The 24,693-nt window shown below is 39.6% G+C and overlaps 1 protein-coding gene across 2 annotated transcripts in view; it reads left to right on the top strand.

The window, feature by feature from the left end:
- Positions 1 to 4,055: 4,055 nt before the first annotated feature.
- LOC111080790 (catenin delta-2) overlaps positions 4,056 to 24,693 on the top strand; it is a 38,065-nt gene continuing 17,427 nt past the window's right edge. Inside the window, exons 1-2 of one of the 2 annotated variants that reach the window (XM_041594235.1) lie at positions 4,056 to 4,227; positions 7,651 to 8,484. In XM_041594235.1, the coding sequence (XP_041450169.1) occupies positions 7,658 to 8,484 (827 nt within the window). In that variant the 5' untranslated portion in view covers positions 4,056 to 4,227; positions 7,651 to 7,657. The remainder of the gene's footprint in view (positions 4,228 to 7,650; positions 8,485 to 24,693) is intronic. The other variant, XM_041594236.1, reaches the window with a different exon arrangement.

Here is a 24,693-nt window from a genome sequence, read left to right as displayed (position 1 = left end):
GTCGTTGCATATATACATACGCATATATTCTGTCAATTGGTGACACACGAATCGCGGTCTATATATGCATCTCGCTTCTAGCTTTCTTTCGCCTTTGCTATCGTTATCTTCATCTATGCTGCTCTCTGGCATGCTTTCTCTCTATCTATCGCTCGTACTCGGCTCAGCAACAGTCCGAGCTTCTATCGCTTCTTTTGCTCTCTCTCTCGCTTGCATTAGGGCACGGGTAATTCGGCCCGCCTGCCCTTTGTCAGTCTTTAATTGATCGTCATCATTATCGCACTCACGTTCTACCGTCTTGATCTATCACTCACTTTTCTCGAATATTGAACAGACCCTGCGTCATTAATTCATCGCTTTGATTTGATCAACCGGTACATCTCGCTTTTACTTTCGCTACATCTACACACCACATATTTCGCCTACTTAACACCTAAACTGTACACACATAAAGTATATTGAATCGCTCGACTTTTTAATTTAATCTAAATTCAACAGCTAGTGAAAATATTTATATATTTAAAAATGAATCCCTATTTCACTTGGTCCCGGCATCACGCGTGAACGGCTGGACCGATTTCGCTAATTATTTTGTTGTTGTGTTGGTTATTGTCAGAAGAAGGTTTTAGAGAAGGTCTAGAATCCCCGATATATTGGCTGCAAAGACCGTGAACAAATGGTTATATCTTTGACAGAGAGACCTATCAGTAGAAAAGCTAGCTTTGTATACGAAAAACTTCGATCATATGATGCGTTGTAATAGTTTTCTTTAATTTACAAAGGAATTTTCGTTCTGAATTCAATTATAACGCGGTAATATATTACAGTTCACAGCAAATCGTTGCTATTGGACAAATGAACGCTGTGTGCCTTTACTGCAAGGCCTTTAAGTTTAGATGAAATCATTTGGCGCAACAAAAGTTATTCAAAACAATTTTATGACAAATTTCAATATTCAGGGTCAAATATATCAGCTAACAGGTTTATTATTGCCAACTCCGGATAGTGACTCAAAATTTTTGGCGATTCAGCAAGACAAGTCGATCAGCGTTGTGCACGCAACAATTCAGTGTAAAGAACAATTGTGGAACAACTCCAAACGTTTTGCCATCAACAATTAACGAATTGGTTGCATTATTCACGACCGCATTGGACCGCATGCCGTCTGATAACCACAGAATTGTCGTCAAAGCTGATAAGACTCCTGTAGGAGAACACGCGAGACGTTTTAATGCGCCAACAATTGACGAAGTCGCTATTGTCGTCGTGGGTGAAAATATAGAAAACCGAGATATTGTTTTACATCGGCGTAGCAATCAACTGCAGCGTGTATTCGAAACACATCGATCATATGATGCGTTACAATATCCTATCTTATTTTGTCAAGGTTCGATTTTAGGTAATTTTTAGGTACACATATGATCATAATAGGTACACGTTAAATATTTTTAATTATAATCAGTTCTATCGTTCTTTATGTTTTGAAAACCAAATTTTTTGTGATATTTTTTGTTTGTCACACATACATTTGCAATTCTCGGCTTGCTTTCGCATCTCGTCATGAATCGAACAAGTCGAAAAAATGCCGAACGTCTCATTTCCACGCCCGAACGTCTCAGGTCAACGAGCCGAAGAGGTCTTCGGACCTGGGACAGAGCACACATTCGTTGTATGAACTGGCACATCTATATAATGTATGGTTAAGCCTAGTACTCAGATCGAAAAAACACCTCGCGAACAGAATCAGGGTTGACATTCGTATGAAACCGATAAGAAATGTTTTACGGCAAAAACTGTTTTCTAGGCTCTGTACGGAAGGCAGTACTCAGATCAAAAAACAAAAAAGGTCGGTATATACTGGAAAAGTATCCGAAGTATATGGTTGTTTTTTTGGTATGCTTCGACCCACCTCGAAAAAGATATCAATTTGATATAATTTGCCAGCAAACATGATGCAATCATTGCAATAGGAGAAAAAAAAACCAAATGCAATATTTTAATAATGAAGACAAGTAGAATCTAATTAATGCAGTGTTATATGATATGCCAGCAAACATGATGCAAACATTGCAATAAGAGAAAGAAAAACCAAATGCAATATTTTAATAATGAATACAAGTAGAATGACAATTATATGGATGTTATAATTTATTGTTTTTATTAATTTTCATAAATATAAAACAAATATTGTTTTCAAAACAGTTTGTCTTCACGGTGTGAGGCACAGGAGGCGTCGCCATCTGCTGCTGATAGTCAGACACATTACCTTGCCAATAAAATATTGGGGAGCCCAGGATATGGCTGGGGAAGAGCGGCCCCAGCCGAAGAAGTGCATTTTATTAACTTTGAACAAAACCAAGCAGCTGTCTAAGCAGAGTAACCGTTCGGAATGCAGTGCACACCTCTGGTCACACACTGGCTGCTCGAAGAAAATATGACATTCGTTTGCTGGCAAACAGTTTTTCGATCTGAGTACTAGGCTTTAGTGGCTCGAGTCACTAACCATACAGTATATAGATGTGCCAGTTCATACAACAAAAGGGGCGCAAGCTGAGTGTTCTGTCCCGGCTCCCAGCGCTTCGGCTCTGTGAGGCTGAGACACTCGGGTCGGGAGCCAGGCCATTCGGGTCGGGAGCTGGGCCGTTCGGCATGTATGACTCATGTCGGGAAGCGAAAGCAAGCTGAGAATTGCAAATGTATGTGTGTAAGCAGACACGACAAAATTTTGTATCAATTCTTATTTTCCGAAACCGTTTTGAGTTTGTTTTGAGTTTCGTTTCCAGGTTACGTAAATGTGTGTGTGCCATGTATTCACACATACTGTGCTTGTGTGTGGGCTCTACAATTGTTGGCCGCTTGAATTGGTTTTTCGTTTTGTTTTGAGGGCTGATGTGATGTAGCGACCTATTGGGCCGGATCAACCCTCAACCGGGCCCTGGGCAACCATCAATCTGGGGCCCTCCTTTATTTTGTATTTTTCTCAGTGGATATTATATTTTTTATTCATTATTTAGAGTTTTGTTTTTTCAACAAAATTTTTCTGTTATTTCTAGGAGGGCCCTAGGCAACTGCTAATCCGGCCCTGGACCTATTCCCGTCGTAAGACTTCATATTTTCTTGGTGTGTTCTGTCGCTCGACGCGGGTCGAGGTATTGACCAAGCCGAAAGCAGAGGCAAAGGCTAGCCTAAAAGAGAATGGAAGAAATACTCCGCGCGCCCGACGCAACATTAGCTTTTCAAAACAATACGAAAAAATATTTTATGAACGAGCTTCGTCAATGCCTCGACCCGACCCGCGTCGAGTCAAGCGACAGAACACACCAAGAAAATATGAAGTCTTACGACGGGAATAGGTCCAGGGCCGGATTAGCAGTTGCCTAGGGCCCTCCTAGAAATAACAGAAAAATTTTGTTGAAAAAACAAAACTCCAAGTAATGAAGAAAAAATATAATAGCCACTGAGAAAAATACAAAATAAAGGAGGGCCCCAGATTGATGGTTGCCCAGGGCCCGGTTGAGGGTTGATCCGGCCCTGAATAGGTCGCTACATCACATCAGCCCTCAAAACAAAACGAAAAACCAATTCAAGCGGCCAAAAATTGTAGAGCCCACACACAAGCATAGTAGGTGTGAATACATGGCACACACACACTTACGTAACCTGTAAAAAATCAAAACAAACTCAAAACGTTTTCGGAAAATAAGAATTGATACAAAATTTTGTCGTGTCTGTTTACACACATACATTTGCAATTCTCAGCTTGCTTTCGCTTCCCGACATGAGTCATACATGCCGAACGGCTCAGCTGCCGACCCGAATGGCCTGGCTCCCGACCCGAGTGTCTCAGCTTCACAGAGCCGAAGCGCTGGGAGCCGGGACAGAACACTCAGCTTGCGCCCCTTTTGTTGTATGAACTGGCACATCTACATATATGTATACTGTATGGTTAGTGCTCGAGTTTTGAAACAGTATATTTTAGGCCGGAAATGGTATATTTTAGTATAATTGGAAAACAAAAATGGTATATTTTAGCGTTCACGATTCGGTCAGACTACTCTTAATATCATTGGAATCCCTGGTTATTAAAAAAAGAATAACATTGCAAAATCGTTTTTTCATATACTCAGTGATAACTTGCTAGTTTCGCAGAAAATGCATATTTTATAATCTAGAGGTATTGAAAATGTGAATTAACGTAAATAACAACATTAAAAGATTCATCAATTGGTGAGCACAAAAATGAATACATTTATATATGGTGTGAATATCTGTATGGAAGACTACAGACTCAACTTCATAGTATGTCCAACATAATTGTTTTCCAAAAAATTGTACATTTTCTATCTTGTGTTAAATTTATGTTAATGTATATCGGTCAAAAAAGCACCATAAACTTCCATGACTAAAGTTTTTCAGATCTGATCGGTCCCATTACAGCAAGTTTGAAAAATCAATAATTAAATTTACCCAAGTCTACCCTTAAATTAATTGTTTTAATGTGTGCTGCTAAACTGAAGAGATATAAAAAATATATATTTTTATGTACATACATATAACAGTTGAAACATGTAATTAGCACAAAATTTTATATTTCGAATGGCTACATACTTATGTAGATACATAAGGGGGCGTGGCATGTTCGATGCTTATATGTGCATACCTAGTAGGTATTACCTACATACATTTGTAAATATTTTTTTACAAGAAGCTTATGTATGTATGGAATGTATGTACATACATATACATATCGTGGAAAATATGGAATGTACAGATCCTATTAATTGTATATACAATGTACATGTAAATATGTACATCTCTCCAGAATGATGAAAAACTAAAGGTCTTCCACCTTTTATAGTGATATACATACAGTGGTGCTCATAGACTTAAGCCACTGCCACTACCATAAACTGTTTTCTTAATAACTTTTTTGAACATATTTATTTCGGCCTGAAATTTTTACATTTTGCAACACTGTTATTTAAGCAGTTGATCACAGTAAAAAATGACAAGTAGGAATTCGGGGGTTCCCAAAAAATTGACTAAATGTCAAAAAGGAGTATTGCGCTCTGCTCATATACTTAAGCCACCTTGAGCTAAAATCGTCAAACTTGTGTTTTTTCCGGGAAAGTTGTGCTAGTTATTTTCTAAACTAAAATATTGAATACTAAATACGTTTCCCAAAACAATTTGACCGCTATGGCTAAAAATAAAAATACAAATCCGGCCGAAAGAAAGCTAATATGGGAATATTACGAAAAAAGCACAAGTATTCTACAAATTTGTAAGACTACATTTTTCGCGTGGCAAAATCAGAAATGCCATTGCATTTTATAAGAAACATGGAACCTGGGAAAATATTCCACGTGAAAAGCCCAGAAAAACCACTTTAAACGACGATAGACGGATTGCCAAAATCAGTAAAGCCGATCCGTTCTTGACTTCGACGCAAATCAGAGGTCAAATGGTGGCAGATTATGGCGTGAATGTGTCAGCTCAGACCATAAGAAGACGGCTAAATGAAATCGGGTTATATGGACGCATTGCCCAAAAAAAAAAACCTTTGCTGTCCATTAAAAATGTTAAAAAGCGCCTTCAATTCGCCACAGAGCATATTCAAAAAGGTCCCAATTTTTGGAACATGATTGTTTGGAGCGACGAATCCAAGTTTAATGTCTTTGGGATTGATGGTAAACCATATTTACGACGTCCTCCCAACTCCCAACAAACAATTGGACCCCAAATACACGAAGAAGACCGTTAAACATGGTGGCGCTTCGATTATGGTCTGGGGCTGTTTCACCGCATCGGGCGTAGGTCCCCTAGTGAAGATAGAAGGCATTATGAACGTCGAAATGTACAGGGACATCCTTATTAACAATTTATCTGGAGAATATGCCGATAATTTGCCAATTGCCTGGATATTTCAACAGGACAACGACCCGAAACACACCAGCAAGATAGTCAAGTCGTGGCTTAACCAAGAGGCAATCAATGTTTTGCAATGGCCACCGCAGAGCCCCGACTTAAACCCTATAGAGAACTTGTGGGGAATTCTTAAACAAGTCGTTGGCCAAAAAAAACCAGCAAATAAAAACGATTTGTGACGAATTTTGCGAGAAGAATGGAAGAAAATCACCCCTCAACAGTGCGCACGTCTTGTGGATTCAATGCCAAAGCGTTGCTCCGCTGTTCTTAAGCAGAAAGGTCATTCCACTCAATATTTAAGTAAATTTATTAAAAGTATAAGGAGTATTGGGCAAATTTTAAATTTTTCAACCATTTTTTTCCAGGTGGCTTAAGTATGTGAGCAGGACATTTTGGAGATGGTCTCAGATTTTTTAAGTTTTTCGTTGAATATATATTTTTATAGCTGGGTTATTCTTCTATTAGAACACTGATATATAGAACTAATGTGACACAAAAAATTGGAGCTGTGAAATAACAACTTTTCTTAATTTTCGTTTAAATTCTTGGTTGAAGTCTTGTGGCTTAAGTCTATGAGCACCACTGTACATACATATGTAAATTAATTCAAAAATTGAGATATTTGGAAAAAACCGGTAATTTGATTGTCTAAAATTCTTGATCGGATGTAAACTGCTTTCCTCATGCCATGCAAGCATTGCACTATGCAACTATGCACCCATCGATACCGCTCGAAATGTTTGAATTCTGTCACTTAGTTTCAATATCAGTGATGCCAATTCAGCCCTTTTCTGGTGAAACCTGTCATTTTTTAAACTGCTTCAGCCTGAAAAATATCAAACATCCTCTATCCGGAAATCGATTTTGGGTTTAATTTGGCATTTTTTATCTTTGTTTTTGTTTTTCTAGAATATGTGCAATTTGATCCAATTTCAAAAATGTGAAAAGTACTAACTTGGAAACTTACAAGTAAAAATGTTGTGATTCGTGGTTACGCCAACCAGATTTCCAGATCAGGATGTGCCGTTTTAATTATCTTTACTTTTCTTACTTCTTTACTTCTCGCTAACACGAACTGTATAGGTTTTATATTTTAAACTGTTTAACATTTAAAACTGTTTAAAAATTACATCATTCCAGAAGTGGAATCAGCCTTAATAAAGAAGAACTTGTCCTTAAATGACCTTTTTACTAATTAAATAAGAAAGTCATATTTTAGAGAAATAATTAACAAAATAATATAATTGTTTTTATACCCGTACTCAAAAAGAGTCAAGGGGTATATTAGATTTGTCGTAAAAGTGGATGTGTGTAACGCAGAGAAAGAAACGTTTCCGATCCAATAAAGTATATATATTCTTCATCAGCATCAATAGCCGAGTCGATATAGCCATATCTGTCTGTCCATCCGTCCGTCTTGTTTGTCGCCTAGATCTCAGAGACTATCAGAGCTAGAGAAACCAAATTTGGTTTCCAGACTCATATGATATCACATTGCTACAAGTGTATTTCAAAATTTCGTCCTTCCGAAACGTCCTTCCGCACGCAGTATCGTAGAGAATGACCACATCTACCAGATTGCCGAATCTGAATCAGATCGGATCATAATTATAGCCAGAATGAAGAAATTAATTTTCTAGCCCCCGCTGTTTTAACTATGGAGTGCAGAACATAGTATATAAATTTTACTATTCAACATTTTTTTTTTTTAATTTGATATAGTTAAATCATGAATCCAGCACATAGTTTGAACATGGATCCATCTTTGGTACAGGAGGCAAACAGTATGCAAACCCAGTATGCATCTTTTCAAAATTTCGAACAATTTTCGGCAGCTGGATATACAAATACACCAATATACATCACAAAGCCGCCAGGGATTGGTGCCATATCACATATTACGCCTCATTGTTCAGTACTTGGTCCTCAGAATAAGATCGAGACAGATTCTCCAGAAGTTGCCCTGGCCGGTATGGAGAATCATTCACTAGGTCCAACTGTAAGATACATACAAGCCGCCCAATTTGACGAGACGCCAGAATATGGGATTTCAGGTATACCTTGTGGTGTAGAGTCCCACTATACTGATGAATCCGTAGTACCTTACGGCTACACGACGGAACCTGGTTATGGAATACAAGGTACAAGCACTAATCTGAAACAATTCACTGCAAGTCCTTTTGATGATAACCTAAATGGGTCTGAAACTATTGGCGAGTCTCAATGTCGACCTTTTGACGGTACAGCTGATTTTAAATTACCTCAGTTCGCCATGAATTCTATAAATGCTGTTCCCCCCCGAGGAGTGGGGGAGAAAGAAGATTATATCGGCGGATCCGACAACGACCTTTGTTCAACCATGAGGTGGCGTGATCCAAATCTTTCAGAAGTAATAAGTTTTCTCAGTAATCCGAACAATGCTATAAAAGCAAATGCAGCAGCATATTTGCAACATTTATGTTACATGGATGACCCAAATAAGCAACGTACACGATCATTAGGAGGAATACCACCATTGATTCGATTGCTGTCGTATGATTCTCCAGAAATACATAAGTAAGTAGAGAAATTCACCCTGAACTATGAATCTTTAATATATGATTTAAAAAGTGTAATATGTTTTGATAATAGGTAAGTAAATAAATTCACCTTGAATTATGAATCTTAATAAGTGTGTATAAGTGTGCTTTGAGTCGCTGTCCTCTTGAAAGAACCGTCTCAAGGACATGTTTACCTCAGCATATGGTTGCATAGTGTTGGTCAATATGTTTTTATAACCGTACTCAAAAAAGAGTTCAGGAGTATATTAGATTTGTGGTAAAAGTGGATGTGTGTAACGCAGAGAAGAAAACGTTTCCGACCCCATAAAGTATATATATACTTGATCAGCATTAATAGCCGAGTCGATATAGCCATGTCTGTCTGTCCGTCTGTCTGTCTGTCTGTCTCGATGAGCGCCTAGATCTCAGAGACTATAAGAGCTAGGGAAACCCAATTTGGTTTCCAGACTCATGTGATATCCCACTGCTACAAGTGTATTTCAAAATTTCGCCCCGCCCCCTTCCGCCCACACAAAGGCCGAAAATCTGTGGCAGGCACATTTTTAAAGATACGATTAAACTAAAAACGCAGTATCGTAGAAAATGCCCATATATACCAGACTGCTGAATCTGAATCAGATCGGATCATAATTATAGCCAGAATGACGAAATTAATTTTCAGTTGCTTCCCCTGCCCCTGCCAACGACTACACATCTCATTTTCCATCTCGCTCGCACACTCTGCCGCGTTCAGTGCGCGAGCAACCCCTAGCGGAGGAGATGTAGATTCTAATTGGTACATGTACAATCTACATGTTAGATGTATAATATACATTGTAGATGTAGATGTAGATAACAGATGTAGAAAAATGTTTTTTTTAATTCTAAAATTCTAAAAAATCATACGTTCAAAAATGTAAATACTGACTGAGTACGGGTATAAGTAGAGTCGCGTCTTTAGAAGCGACTCACACGTTCCTTCTCGTTTTATACCTGAATTTGGTCATAGGATCAAAAAAGATGTACCGGTTCAACGCCATGCCAAAAAATCAGCCATAGACTATTATGCAAAATCCTGATGAAATCCTTAAACATTTTTAATTAACTCCAGTGTACTTATTATTTTGACCACACCAAAAATGCCCATCCAGCACAATTTGAAGTTTAGAATTGAATAAAGGCCTTTCAATTTTGATATAAATGTTTTGCAAAACTGTAATCTTTAAAAACATAAAAAATTGGCAGCCGTGCATTCAAAAACATTCGAGATATTCCATAAAAAATTAGCACGATGCCCCTGTACTTATTATTTTGATCAGTAGTGTATGTACAGTAGGGGGCGCTTTTTATGGAAAATTTTTATTTTTAAAGGTTTCAGGGTCTTAGAATGTTCCTTTTGTTATGAACTATTAAAATAAAAAGTTTTAGTCGGATTCTAATACTTTTAGAGGTAAAGACTTGAACACTTGGTCAAAGTTAAAAAAATACGCTAACTTGAACATGTGTATATGGCAGCTATACCTTGTATCACTTTTATCGTTTTGTTTTTCTTATACGTAGGCTGATTTTTAAGTTTCTGGCCTAACTATGGAAAACACAACTAATAGCCGTTTTACACTGCCGCATCATTGTCGACGGTGCGGAAATTTGAGGCGAGTCGTTTACACCAAAGCCGAATCTTTTTTGGCATAATTTTTTAGCTTTGTTGTTATTGTTTTATGCGATAAGAACAGCTGTACCCCATACCACATCGATAACCGTCGATACCTCGAATAATTGCTGTATTTTGTAAAAATACTACACAGAATACGGCATCATTGGCCAATCATGCGCCGCATCATTGTCTTCTTCTATCCACAGGGTTCTTATGGGCATCATTTTCGCACGTTCCATTTAACGGCTATTAGGCGCTGAAAATGGTTTTAATTTTTTCAACAATTTTCTTCAGGAATACGAAACCCTATTTTGAAAAATTTTAGCTTATTTTCGCAGTACTTTTAGCTTTCAGAAGAAAATATCACTAAAACAGGCCTTAATCAGCCTTTGTACCGTCGATTATTGATTTTTTTTCGTTTTTATATTTATACATACATGATTTGTAACCTGTATATATGTTGAACACAGCTTTTGAAGTACTACAATTGTTTTTGGTAAAATTTTCGATTTTTAAATTGATTGGGTTCTCTCTCACGCTTACACATATTTTTTACCAAGAGTTGATCATGGAAAATCTTATTAATGGTCATCATAGTAATGCCCAAGGAAGCAAGATGCTCAATCATTTCTCGCACAGCATCGATATTTTATGGCACAACAATTAATTTTGAACGACCTTCACGAAAGTCGTCCTGCAACGAAGGAATTCCACGATTAAATTCGCGACACCAGTTTCTTACATTGGCAATGTTTGGTGCTTCATCAACAAAACTTAAACTAAGCTGATCTAAGCATTCTTGGCTTAAAAATCCCAATTAAATAATGTTGAAAATCACGATACAGACATTTTTATACCCGTATTTAAAAAAAGGTATATTAGATTTGTGGTAAAAGTGGATGTGTGCAACGCAGAGAAGGAAACGTTTCCGACCCCATAAAGTATACATATATATATATATACTATATATTGATGCTGAATCAATAGCCGAGTCGATATAGCTATGTCCGTCCGTCCGTCTGTCCGTCCGTCTGTCCGTCCGTCTGTCCGTCCGTCCGTCCGTCTGTCCGTCTCGATGAGCGCCTGGATCTCAGAGACTATAAGAGCTAGAGAAACCTAATTTGGTTTCCAGACTCATGTGATATCACACTGCTACAAGTGTATTTCAAAATTTCGCCCCGCCCCCTTCCGCCTCCACAAAGAACGAAAATCTGTGGGAGGCACAATTTTAAAGATACGATACCCATATCTACCAGACTGCCGAATCTGAAGCAGATCGGATCAAAATTATAGCCAAAATGAAGAAATTAATTTTCTGTTGCTTCCTCTGCCTCCCCCTGCCAGAGACCCGGTACCTATCTCTTTCTCGCTCGCACACTCTGCCGCGTTCAGTGCGAGGCAACCCCTAGCGGGGGAGATGTAGAATCTGAATGAAACATGTACAATCTACATGTAAGATGTAGAATATACATTGTAGATGTAGATATCAGATGTAGCAAAAAAATGTCTTTGAATCCCAATCTCAATCTGAGCCGGATATTACTAGACCTGTGGTGCCAAAACCACAAGAGGTTGGTTCTACTTCTCTCTCTCGCCATGTAATAGCTCGGTCAAATAAGTCCGTTCTTAAGGTTCAATGCTATAAAAACTACCTATATCGATGCAAGATGCGCTTTTCACAGGACCCTAAACAGCATCCCCGCTATCATTTCTTAATTCGACGGCAAACAATAATCAGGCAGTTGCCAAAAACTTTAATAGCCGTTGAAACTCAGTTATTATTAAGAACAAAGTCGAGCGTTTCAATAGGTAATGTTTTACAGTTTATTTCGTATTGGTAAGGGAAAGTAGACGTCAGTATGACGACCGATATAATAAAGCGATGTGATGGATACGACGATTACACTACTCGACAAAATCGAACTTTTTTTTCCTCAAGGATCCAAACCGACTTTTTCTGATAGATATGGGGATTTACAATTTTTTAAAGAATTATGGTTTTTTTTTTCTATGGCAGAACTTTTATTGAAGAATTTTTGAAGTCTGGTATTTTTTTAAACCTTTTTTCAGAGGTAGCACTTATTTTTTTCACATAACTCTAGTATCTTACGCCTGGTTGTAAAGAACTTTGCTATTTTGAAAAGATAATTAGTTCCTTTTTTCGTTATACCCAATCTGAGGTAGGATACCTGTTCAGGTCAATTGGTTCCTTTATATTCTCTGATGTTTATGTTAATATCGTCCAAGAGCTAATTAAGAAAAAAAAAATTCGGGGCAAATATGTCACCAAAAGTTCATTTTCTGCCTCCCACTTGGACTTTTTTCCGACAAACCTAGGCGACGTTAGTGATGAACACGGAGAGAGATTTCATCAACAATTCAAATCTATGGAACAACGTTATAAAGGTGTTTGGAATGAGAACATTATAGGCGACTATGTGTGGAATCTCATAAGATAATCTGGTTCGAATGAAAAAGGAAAACAGCCAGAAAACTTAAATTATTAAAAAAAAAAAAACAAGCATTAGCAAACCAAATGTATCACTTATGTAGCAACATAACACCAAACAAAAAAGTTTGTACATATATCTTTAGAATTGACTGAAACGACTAAAAATTACTGATTGCTGTATGGGTTAAGGAATGAAATCCCATATCTCAGGTCTTTCTATTTCTAATTTTTGTGGACCTGCACTTGTGAGAATATAAAGGAAACATTTGACCTGAACAGGTATCCCTACCTCAGATTGGGTATAACGAAAAAGTAACTGTCAACAACATTTCATACCAAAAGAACGCGATCAGGTACCAAATGTACAACCGTTTTAAGTTTGCTTTGTTTACAACTGGCAGTTGGGCCCGCAACCATCGAAAAGGTATTTTTTGTTCATTTTTTTCATTTTTAGGTTTGGTTAACGAATTTTAGCTCCAAAGTCTCTGCATAGATTTTAATGAGCGATACCTTAAACGACGCCAAATTAATGCACCTAAACACAAAAAAATAGATGACACAGGATATAATTTTTTTTCGACTTTTCCTGAGTTTTTAAAGTCAAAATTTCGTAAAAAATACCGCACAAAAATCATCATTTTTGCATTTCAATGCTTTATATTTCCCAGACGGTAAGCTGTAATCACAAAGTGTTTGGGCTTAACTAGCTGTTTTAATTATCTTTTCAAAATAGCAAAGTTCTTTGCAACCAGACGTAAGATACTAGAGCTGAAAAAAATACCAGTTTTCAAAAATTCTTTAAAAAAAAGTACTGCCATAGAAAAAAAAAAAAATCAAACCATTTCTAAGCCCCAAATCTTTAAGAAAAAGTTCGTTTTGTTCCTTGAGGAAAATCGTGTTGACTAGTGTTATCTCTCGACTGGCTACAAGGGGCGACTTGCCAGCGCCCTATGCAGCAAGTCTTGAAAGAGAGCGAAAGCGAGAGATGAAAGGAGAGCAGCTTTGGGCAGATGCTAAGCCGATCACGAACTTCATATGGAACGCGAGAGACCAGCTTGGATGCTGCAACTGCAACAACAAAGCGAAGAAGGCGAGATAAAAATGAAAGAGCGCCCGCTGCCGTGCATAGACATAGGCTAATTAACAGTGATTTGTACAGTGGACAGTGCAAATAATAAACAATAAAGATGATTTACGTTATGCTGCTCCACTAATTATTATCTAAATAATTTACGACTAAATAACGGACTGGGAAGCCCGACAAACCTATTTTCATGAAAGCTACTCTGGACAGCCGTATCCATTTTCCATTTCCATACGAACGGCATTTTCAGCCTCGTGTTAAATGAAAGCTAACGGCTGCATAATTTTCGACTATTTATGTCGGTGTATTCACCAGGTCCTGACGGAGTTCCTGGCTGTGTACTCGTTTACTGTACCGACGCTGTGTTTGGACCCGTGCTTAAACTATTCACCCTATCCATTAATTCTTCATGGAATTCAAATTTTATCTTACGGATATTGTGTATGGTGCCCCCAGTACAAAGTACACCAGGACCGTATAAACGGTCCAGAAAAACTTTAGCTGCATTAGCTGAGATGCAAGTGTGAGACTGCCATCTTACCCTCGTAGATTGCTTTAAATAAACCTTCCAACGTTAGTCAGTCGTAGAAAAAAGATTGGTGTGTTTTTTGTGCACAACCTGATCAAGTGTGATGTAGATAAACCTGACTTGTTGAGCCGCATAAACTTCAGGATTCCTATTAGATTCACTAGAAACTTTATTCCTTCCACTTTGTAGATCAAATTATTCCTCGCATTAACCGTTTAGGGTCTTATGCTCGGATTATAATTCTCTCTACCATATAAAATCCGCCACTAATTTGCTTCTTCTTAAATCACTAATACCAACATATCTGTCCCGTAATTAGTACTATTTCTTAGGTATCTTTGCATGTCTTTTAATTCTTTTAATTGTGATTTTCTTTAATTTTCCTCGAGTATTAGTCTAACCCCTATCTTTCCTGCATGTTCGCGATCGGCTCGGTAACACGCGTCATGCGGCAGGTGCAGTCATTGCATATCAACTTCCAGGCAAGAAATGGAAAAAGGATTTTTTACAACCAAAACTAAACTTTTTCCAATAAGTTAATTTATTTTTTATAAACTAATAACAAAACCAACATAATACTAACATTATTTTGAATATAATGCAGGGCATACAAACTCATGTTTTAGTGCGTTTGTGTGCGAAGACAATTGACACGAAGGCAAATACGTCACTTATTTCTGTGCCGCAATTGTACATAGGGCACACGAAGTTGATTCTCTGTCGCTGCGGCAGCAGAGCCACACAAAGCTGTACGTGTGCCGACTGCGCTGCCTGAGAAATTTTTCCTATGCACAGTGAATACGACGCTGCCGGCCTCTGCGTTAATGGCAGGGACACCTGCCAAAAACTGACTAAAAATTTTAGAAAGAAAAAAAAAACGCTTAAATTGCTTGAAGAAAAAAAATTACATATGTGAGATTTTGAATGGTCACACATTTTGTGAGACCACTTACAATCGTCCAAATTTGTCACAAGTTTTACACATTATGTTGTTTCCATAAATTTTAAACGACTTTTCGGGAAGGGTTTCCTTTGAAATTTGCATTATGTCTATTCATTTCACATGACTCCACTTCATTCAACTATGCAATGCCAAGATGTTACATGAGGTACTAAAAAGCAGTTCAATGGCGGGGTTTTTTGTGACGCCCCGCGTTAAAACCGCGGCCAGCTATCTACTCGGCTTCGTCATTTCGGAGTCCTAGAATCCTACAACAACTACAAAGGCATTTTCTGAGCCGTACTTTTCGGTCTGAAAATTTCCAGCAACTAATACATAGTCTTTGGTGACGCGCAGAACTCGGAACGCTCGCACAAGCGAATTGTTTAAACGGAATTTCCTACAATACAAGAACAAATAGTATGTCTTGGGTATGACGAGGCATTTTATCTCCGGAACCGGGACCGACTTCGCCTCCCTGTTGACGAACAGACGAAGCCAAGTAGGCAGCGGAAACATGGTCAGAAGCAAAGGATAGCCAAAAATAGAAAAAACGAGAAGGAACGTTTCGAGTCATGTTCACAGAAGATAATATATCCGTTAACTCTTAGAGTACGGGTATTAAAACCATAAATCTTTTAAAAAATGTAAACCTCCAAATCTAATCTGAGCTTTTAAAGCTAAAATTTTGAAAAAAAATAACCCACAAAAATAATAATTTTTGCATTTGAAAGCTTAATATTTCCCAAACCGTAAGCTAAAACCACGAAGTGCTTTTCAGAATTGAAAAAATTTTTAACAACAAAATGTAAGATATTTAATTAATGAAAAAAAACAAGTGCTATCCATAAAAAAACAAGAAGGAATGTGTGAGTCGCTTCTGGGGACGCGGCTCTACTTATACTACTTTTAAGCTTATGATTTTTTAGAATTTTAGAATTAAAAAAAAAAATTTTACATTTTTTTGCTACATATGTTATCTACATATGGGCAGTTCCTATCTGGCGTTACGTTACATTCGTACGACAAAATGTTGAAAAAAAATAGTCAAAAAGCTGAAATTTGGAAAAAAGATTATTCTCGTTGAATATAATTTGGTTAGACCTATATTCACCAGAAAAGTGGAAATAATCGAGCGTACGATTTTAAAGATATAAGCCAAAGTATGACTTAAAAGTGCGTTACATAAAACAGAAGTGGTTTTCGAGGTTGGGGTACAAAATGTCAAAACTCTGCGAATTGGATAGAGCTATTTGTATAAATTTTTTTGTGGTAATAAATGAAGTATTGAGAGTTAATTTTTAAACTTATTAACTGAAACTTTCCCCTTTTGTTAAACCGCGAAGGCATCTGGCGAACGTTACTGGCGTGACGTTACCGATCCCAATTATAAAAGCCTAAAAATATACTGTTAGCCGTGGTTGGACCAACGTTCTGATAATGGTTTTAGGTTGTTTAATATGTTAGAAAGACTTTAAGGAGAAACTTTTATTAAGAATCATCTTCTTCCTAGGAGATAATAGTAAAAGAAAATATTGCCTCGCCGGGCAATGTCTCCAAATCTGGGCCGTACGTTTAATGAGTCTCTTGTAGTCGATCGTTCAGTTCAATGCTCAATGTTCTTTATTCACAGGTGTTTCGGGTGGATAATTATGAATATTTAAGTTTATAAATGATAATGAATTTTCTATACAGAGGAGCTAAAAAACTTGTACCGCTTTTTCATTTAACCTTAGCTGCTTTTTTCATGCCTTTTTCTCCTTTTCTTCTCTGCTCGTTTTCTGCCATTCGCCCTGCTTAACCTTTCGATCTTAACTCTTTTTACGCTATTCGCCCGGCTTAACCCTTTGTTCGGCTTATGTTGGTTTCGGTGCTGTTAGGCACAAAGGTTTTTCGCGCTGCCAATTAGGTTCATGCCGTAACATTCCCCCCTTCGCAAACTTCGTCGTTTTTCGTGATGTTTGCCAAAGTTCTGGTTACGTCTTGGTCGGCATCAGAGAACGGCAATGAGTATGGTCGAGCCTGTTCGATACCCCTTAAAAAAATTATTTTCAACTCAACTCAAACGCTCAGCAGAAATATGTTCGTTCGGGTTTACTCAGTCGAAGCCAAGTTTTCGGGTTCGGGCAGGTTCGAACACACAATGAAGTTTCGGGTATTTTCCGTTCACCGGTTTAATGCGTTTTCGTTCAAAGGCTTGATTAAACCTTCGGGTATGGGACGCATGTATGATTGTTACCGAAGTGGACGAAGTCCCGAAAAGAGAAATAACATATTTGACCTTGGGTTTCTTGCACATGAATTTACTGGGAGTGAAGCCAAAAAACTCGAGTTGATTAAAAATCAAAATAAATTTTAAATGGGAATGGAGTTAGAAAATAAACATTTTATTTCATTTATGTTATAAAAATATACAAATCAAAACTAAAATACAAAATTATAGAAAATAACAGAAATTAACATATACAAAATTTTATGAGATCAAAATATCTAGATATATATAGAAATTTAAATTATATATGCACATTTAGGAATTAAAATTTTTAAGAAAGGAATTTAAGAAAAGTAAGCTGTCAACCGAACCTGGATCTAGTCTATTACGTTTTTCTGTTATAATGTTGCCCGCCAAAGAAAACGAGCGCTCAGCCGCTGCACTGCTAGCTGGCATTGAGTGAATTTCAAAAGCTAGTTTTGATAAATAGGGGTATTTCTTTTGATTGTTTTGCCACCACTCCATCAAATTAAAATTTGCATTCATATTCACTTTTTCCTTGCAATATCTTTCTATTTCCTCTTCCGGCATTTCTATGATTTTTGAAACAGGTTGATTTATTAAATTTTCAAAAAAGAAAGCGTCATTTTCTTTATCAGATGATACTTGGCCGCTTAAATCAAAATTACTTTGATTAAAAAGGTCACTACTCGAATCAAAAGAAACCTGCGATGCCGCAAATGAAGGTGAGCTTGAAGAGTCCCTTTCTTTAATATTTGCTAAATTACCATTATCAAGAATATGAGAAATGCAAAAGTTTTTAATTTCCTCAATTTCATTTGGCTGCATACTTAACGCTGGTGGGTATAAAAAAAATGCAGCTTTATGCCACAAACTTAAATTAGCTATCCATATATCCTCAATGTTTTGAATAATAGTTTCCTTTAAAATGGATATTGCAGATATATCTTCAGTGTTTGTCATACAAAGGCTTTTAATTTTTAGAATAGATGGCAAAACATAGCAAAGCGATGGAGAACTACAAAGTTGCAATTTCTTAAAAATAATTTCAAAATTCTCGCACAAATCTACAAGGGCTTTGACAGTGGTTATATTTATATGTAGCAATCGTTGGCTTTGCTCATTATTTTTCAAAATATTATTTATTTCTCCCCAATTATCAATTATGGACTTTAACATTCTATATTGCGAGTTCCAGCGTGTTGGACATTCGCTTTTTAGAGAAGTTTGTAGGAGATGCTGCAAATTAGCCTTTTTAAAATATTTGACAATTTTTTTTGACGACTCTAAAACATCTGTAAGCTCTGGGGTGGTAGCAAACGATTTCTCCAAAACGTTCGAAAATAAATGGCTACTACAGTTAAGGCGTGTGTTCCCTTCTAATGCCTTAATCATATTAGTTCCCCGGTCAGTAATAAATTAAATTTTTTCAATAGAATGCACTCCAAACTCATTAAAAACACTTTTCAGCTTTTCAGAAATGTTTTTACCGGTGGACCTTGTAAAATCCATTGATTTCATTCCCAAAACCATGTCAACAAATTTTGTGTCTTTTTGGTAGTGGAATGTAACTCCTAAGAAGTTGCGCTTCACGTAGTTGTCCGTCCACATGTCGATTGTAGCTGATGCTCCACCGCTGCTAACAATGACACTTATTTCGTCTTTAAGCTCCTGTTTTTTTTCATTTGCGTACTTTTTTACTTTTCGGGAAATTGTTGTTGGATCCGGCAACAAATCTTCCACATCGACGTGTTCACCATAAGTTGACCCAATCTTGATAAAAAACTGCACCATTTTAATGAAGCCAGGACCCTGGACAGCCGAAAATGGGCGGCAGTCTTCAGTGACCCAAGATGTGCATTTCTCAACTGCCTCACTTTTGTCCAACGCTGAGACGGTTTTGAAATTACGTGACTGCTTGACTTGCTGTGTATTTTAACACACTTGCACACGTGCGGCTTCGGGTTTCGGATATAATATTCCAAACAAAACTTCGGCCCTTGCGACGACCAGTCAGAGTGTAGGTGCCATTCGCAATTTGTTCAGACACAGTTTTTGAACTAATTTCCATTATGAATCGTATATTTTGATAAAAATCTACCACCGAAAATTGATGCAGGTGTTGACACAAAAAATTTTCACTCCAATGCAAAATGGAGCCGTACATGAACCCGAAGCGTCGCTTTGGCTGGTTTAACCCGACGTTGGGTGGTGTTGGGTGGCGCACGAGCACAAACGGACAGTCAGTCTCGAACAAGCTTGATTGTGAAAAGCATGTTCGATCAGACGTTCAGACTGAACCAAAACGAACGCTCATATGCAATCACGTATGATATATTCCTTGAGTGATTGGCCTTTACCCGTTCGTTTCAAACCGGCGCAAACCAATCACTTCATGCTGCTGAACCAAATTGTTTGACTCACAAAAACTCTGAGTAAGTGTTCGAGTTTGCCCAAAAAACAATTACTCGTTGCAGCTCTCTGGTCGGCATGTTGATTTGTCGTCTTCAAGTCTAACTTGGCCAGCTTAACAATTGGCCGAGTTAGCAATCCTGATGCAGTGCGAATCACCGCGCTGCGGGCAATCCCGTCCTTGGCTACTTGAAGGTCCATGATGACGCCTTTCCTCCACTGCGCCTTGGTGCTTGTTTCGTCAGCTAGAACCACGACGTCTCCTATTTGGATGGGGTTGGTTGGAGGGCCATGCCATTTGGTTCGTGAAGTAAGACTTGGTAGATATTCCTTCAGCCATCGTTTTCTGAAGCTGTCCGCCATCTGACCTGCAATGCGAAAACTCTTACCAACTGAAACTCCGATCGTGCTGCTGTCGTCATTCGCTGCCATCGAACTGGTCTCTGCTCTCAGGAAGTGATTTGGTGTAAGTACGTCAGCTTCCGGACTCTCCAATGGCACGTAAGTCAGGGGTCTGGAATTCAGCATATTTTCTATTTTTGCCAGCGCCGCTATCAGCACTGGTTCTTGTACATGTTTCTCTTCCAATATCTCGGATAATATGGATTTTACAGATCTGATCATCCTCTCCCACGCACCGCCCATATGAGGTGCTCCTGGTGGTATGAAGGACCATTCGATTTCCGGGTATTTGGTTTCCAGGTCGTCTGATGAGATTCTTGCGATTTCTTCTTGTAGTAGTCGGCTCGCTCCTCTAAAGTTTGTCCCGTTGTCCGACACGATTCTCTTAGGGACTCCTCGACGGGCTACAAACATTTCCAGCATTAGCATGAATGCGTCCGTAGACAGTGAATTCGCCAGCTCGATATGTACTGCTCGCACGGTGAGGCAAGTGAATAAAACACCCCATCGTTTCTCTCGCCGTCTTCCTACATTTACTTCTAGTGGGCCAAAGTAGTCGATGCCTGTGTTCGTGAACGGTAGTTCGTTGATTGCTAGCCTCTCCGGTGGCAAGCTTCCCATCTCCGGCGCCTCTGGAAGCGCCCTTTTATTGCGACATTTTTGGCAAGCTTTCGCTATGGCGCGAGCTCTTGCCCTCAGTCCTGATATGTGATATAACTATCGCATCTCGTTGACCACGATCTCCGTAAGTTGATGCTGAAACTTCCGATGAAAATAATCTATAAGAAGATGAGTGATGTAATGTCCGCTGGGTAGGATTACTGGCCGTTTCAGATTCCTTGATATGCCGATCGATCTATCTATGCGGCCGCGTATTCTCAGTACGCCTGCTTCATCAAGATATGGTGATAATTTATAGATCGAACTTTTCTTACTCACGATGCTTCCTTGCCGTAGGAGGGTCGTTTCCTCAGAGTAAGCCTCTTCTTGGATCATTCGGTAGATAACGTTATTGACGTCTTCTATGTCGCGAAAGTGAGTGGCTAGTGTTGCTTCCTCCGACGCTAGATCCTTTTTGGTCAGAAATCGCATCACACATCTTAGGGTTCCTCTTAACTTTTCCCACTTACTGAAGCGGTTTATATTTGGGACTATGCTGCTTAGCCTTGATAGCGGCGTCGACGTTAGTGTCTCCTTCAATTTGTGTACGTGTATCCGTTCCAGATTACTAGGGCTTAGCTGAGTAATCGGCCAGTGTTCTTCTTCTTTGAATAGAAACGGTGGACCGGAAAACCATCTTGCGTCTGGGTCGAAGCTCGATTCCTTTGTCCACTTCGTTCCTTCGTCTGCTACGTTTAGAGCGGAGGGTACCCATCTCCAATCCGATATATTTGAGTTTTCCGGAATCTCCCCTATTCGTAGCGCCACGAACTGATGGTACTTTCGGGCATCTGAACATATCCAATACAGCACGTTTTTCGAATCGGTCCAGAAAACACGTCGCTCGACGTCAATGGAAAGCTCCTGAGCAATGAGCTTTGCCAGTCGTAGGCCTATGATCGCTGCCATAAGTTCCATCCTGGGAATAGAGATCGGTTTTAATGGTGCCACTCTTGTTTTGGAAGCGAGTAGTGTGCACCGGACGTCTACTTGTTGTTCGATCCTCAGGTAAGCGACGGCTGCAAAGGCGTTTATGCTTGCGTCTGTAAAGATGTGTAATTGAATGTTAGATGTCTCTCTCGTAAAACCAAGATAGCGTGGAACCCTTAATTCTTCGATGTTTTGAAGTTGCCGTGCCCATAACGACCAGCGTTGGCGTTCGTTCTCTCCGACTGTTTCGTCCTAGCCTACGGCAGACCTCCACACATCCTGCAGAGGATCGAATATGGTCATGACTATGCGTAAAATTAGCCGCTTCGTCACCGTTTTCTTTTCGTCGTATATGTCATCCTGGAACTTATTGATGAAGGTGAAGTAGTCAGTTCTTGGATCCCACCACATCTCAAGCACGCGTTCCCGTCTTGTCGAATCCGTCATCTCTATGGCGCGTTCTTGATGGTCTCCCTCTCCCGAGAGCGCTCTTATTACGGTATTTGAGTTAGATATCCAACCTCTCATCTCGAAGCCTCCTTCCTTGTGTATTTTTCGCACCTCCAGCGCTAAGCGGACCATTTCGTCTTCGGAGTCGCAACTTTGGAGCCAATCGTCTACGAAGGTGTTGCGTAATATGGCCTCTACTGCCTCTGGTTGCTGCTTCATGAATCTTTTTGCGTTTCTGTCTCTCACGTAGGTCGCTGCTGCTGGGGAACAAGAAGCACCAAAGGTCATTACATTCATTACGTACCTATCCGGTTCTCGACTGTTGTCGCCGTATCTCCAAAGAAATTGCTGTGAGCTTTGGTCCTCCGAACGTATCATAACCTGGTGAAACATTTCGCGGATATCTCCGCTGATGCCGATAGACTTCTCTCGAAAACGCGTTATTACTCCTACGAATGACGGCAGTTCATCAGGGCCCTTAAGTAGCATTGAGTTAAGAGCAGTGCCTTCCACTTTGGCTGCTGCGTCCCACACGAGTCTTAATTTGCCTTTGTTTGGGTTTTTGGTTACAAATACGGGCAAATACCAGGAGCGCTTTCCCTCGACCATTTCATCTGTTTCAAGTTTCCGGACGTAGCCGATGTCTTCGTACCTCTGAATTTGTTTGTTTACAAACTCTCGTAGCTCATTGTCGCGTGTCATACGGGATTCTAGGCACCGAAGTCGTCGCATGGCCATATTTCTGGAAGATGGAAGTTCCACGTTGTCGTACCGCCAGAGAAGTCCTGCTTCCCATCTCTTCATATCGCTGCGGAACCTCGTGGTGTTGTCCAGTATGGAATTGGCTTTTTCATCTTCCTTGGACCTGAGTGTGTTCTTCGATGTACTTACGCCTACCGCGTCCAATGAGAAGCTCTCTTTTATGAGATAGTCTAGCGGTGGGTGGTTATTACATTCGTATACATGCATTACTCGCGGGCTTGCCGGCCCGTCACTCTTTCTGCGGCCATAAACAGACCAAACTAACCTGGACTTGGCGGCGATGAACTCTGAATCTTCGCGCTCTTTCACGTTCAGTGGAACTCCAAGTTTCACGTTGTCCAGTCCGATGATCAACGACGCTCTTACATCAGCCGAGTATCGGTAGCTTTTCCAAGTGCTAATAAGATTTTAGGATTGAATTGTCGAGCGTCTGCTTCGGTAGATCCAGGTTTTTGACTGTCCTCACGTTTTGGAGCGTAAATTTGCGCGCCGCGTTGTCCTTTGCCGAGATCGTTAAGGTTACCCACTTGGATTCTGCTTCTCTTTGCGTGATGTCTCCCGTCCAGCGTAAGCATAACTCGTCCGAGGGGCCATCAATACCCAGCTTTTCCGTTATTTCCGTCTCGACCAGGGTACAGGCAGATCCTTCATCTATCAATGCGAACACTTGCATTTGGCCGCTAGGCCCGTGCAATGTTAAGGGGACATATCCAAACAACGCAGCTTCGTTCTGCATTGTGTGCAGAACCGTAGCTTCTTCTTTTGTCTTGTTTCCTACCTTCGTACTTTGCTGGTTACTGTTGTGAAGGAGAAAATGATGCTTTCTCGAGCATCCATCGACGGAACATACTTTTGATGACCTGCAGTGTCTTATAAAGTGCTTGCCAAGGCACCTCCAGTAAAGCTTACTTTCTTTTACGAAGTCCCATCTACTTGACCTCTCTAGATCTAGAAACTGCTTACAGTCCTCCAGTTTGTGGATTCCATTGCACTTACGACAGGGTTGTTGTGCGTTGCTATCGTTATGCACCATAAGCCGGACCCTTGGATTCTTCTCCTTCGCGCAGGCTTCTTTCTCGGATGCGACGGGCATCACAGTGCTTGTACATGACGCCACTCGAAATAGCCAATCGTCAAAAACGACGATATTCGCCATCGGGAGTCCAGCGCTTTGCCTTGCCCAGTCCAGCTTCAAGTCGAATGGAAGTTTCTCTACAAGGTCACGAAGTAACATTGGGTCATTTAGATAAGCGGATAGTCCTATTGCGTCGACGGTCGCACGATAAGTCCTATTGCGTCGACGGTCGCACGATAGTTTTGCACCGACAGCGCAAGACGAACTAGGCTTTCAATGCTGCTCGATTTCACGGACGGTTCCATTCGTAGCTTTGTTTGAAGCGTGTGATAGATAGCCTCTGGTCGGCCATATAACATTCGAAGAGTCTCGATGGCTAGTCGAACTGTTGCTGGCATCATTAATTTTCCTCGTACTGCTTCCAAAGCGGCACCTTTCAGGCACTTTTGCAAACCTCATGAGATTTTCTTGCTCGTTAAGCCCGCAACGTTAGGTAGATTGTTCAAAGTTTACAATGAACATGGGCCATTCCTCGGGGTTGCCGGAAGAGCATGGCAAATCCTTATTGATGACTTGTCTAGTCGCTATCTGCTCGCGGGTCAAGCATCTTTCCATCCCCGCTGCCGCGACTACTTGGTTATT

This window comes from Drosophila obscura, unplaced genomic scaffold (assembly GCF_018151105.1).
Source record: "Drosophila obscura isolate BZ-5 IFL unplaced genomic scaffold, ASM1815110v1 contig_24, whole genome shotgun sequence".
NCBI classification, from domain to species: Eukaryota; Metazoa; Arthropoda; class Insecta; order Diptera; family Drosophilidae; genus Drosophila; species Drosophila obscura.
The sequence above is the reverse complement of the archived record's forward strand: the minus strand, read 5'-3'. Positions and strand labels throughout refer to the sequence as shown.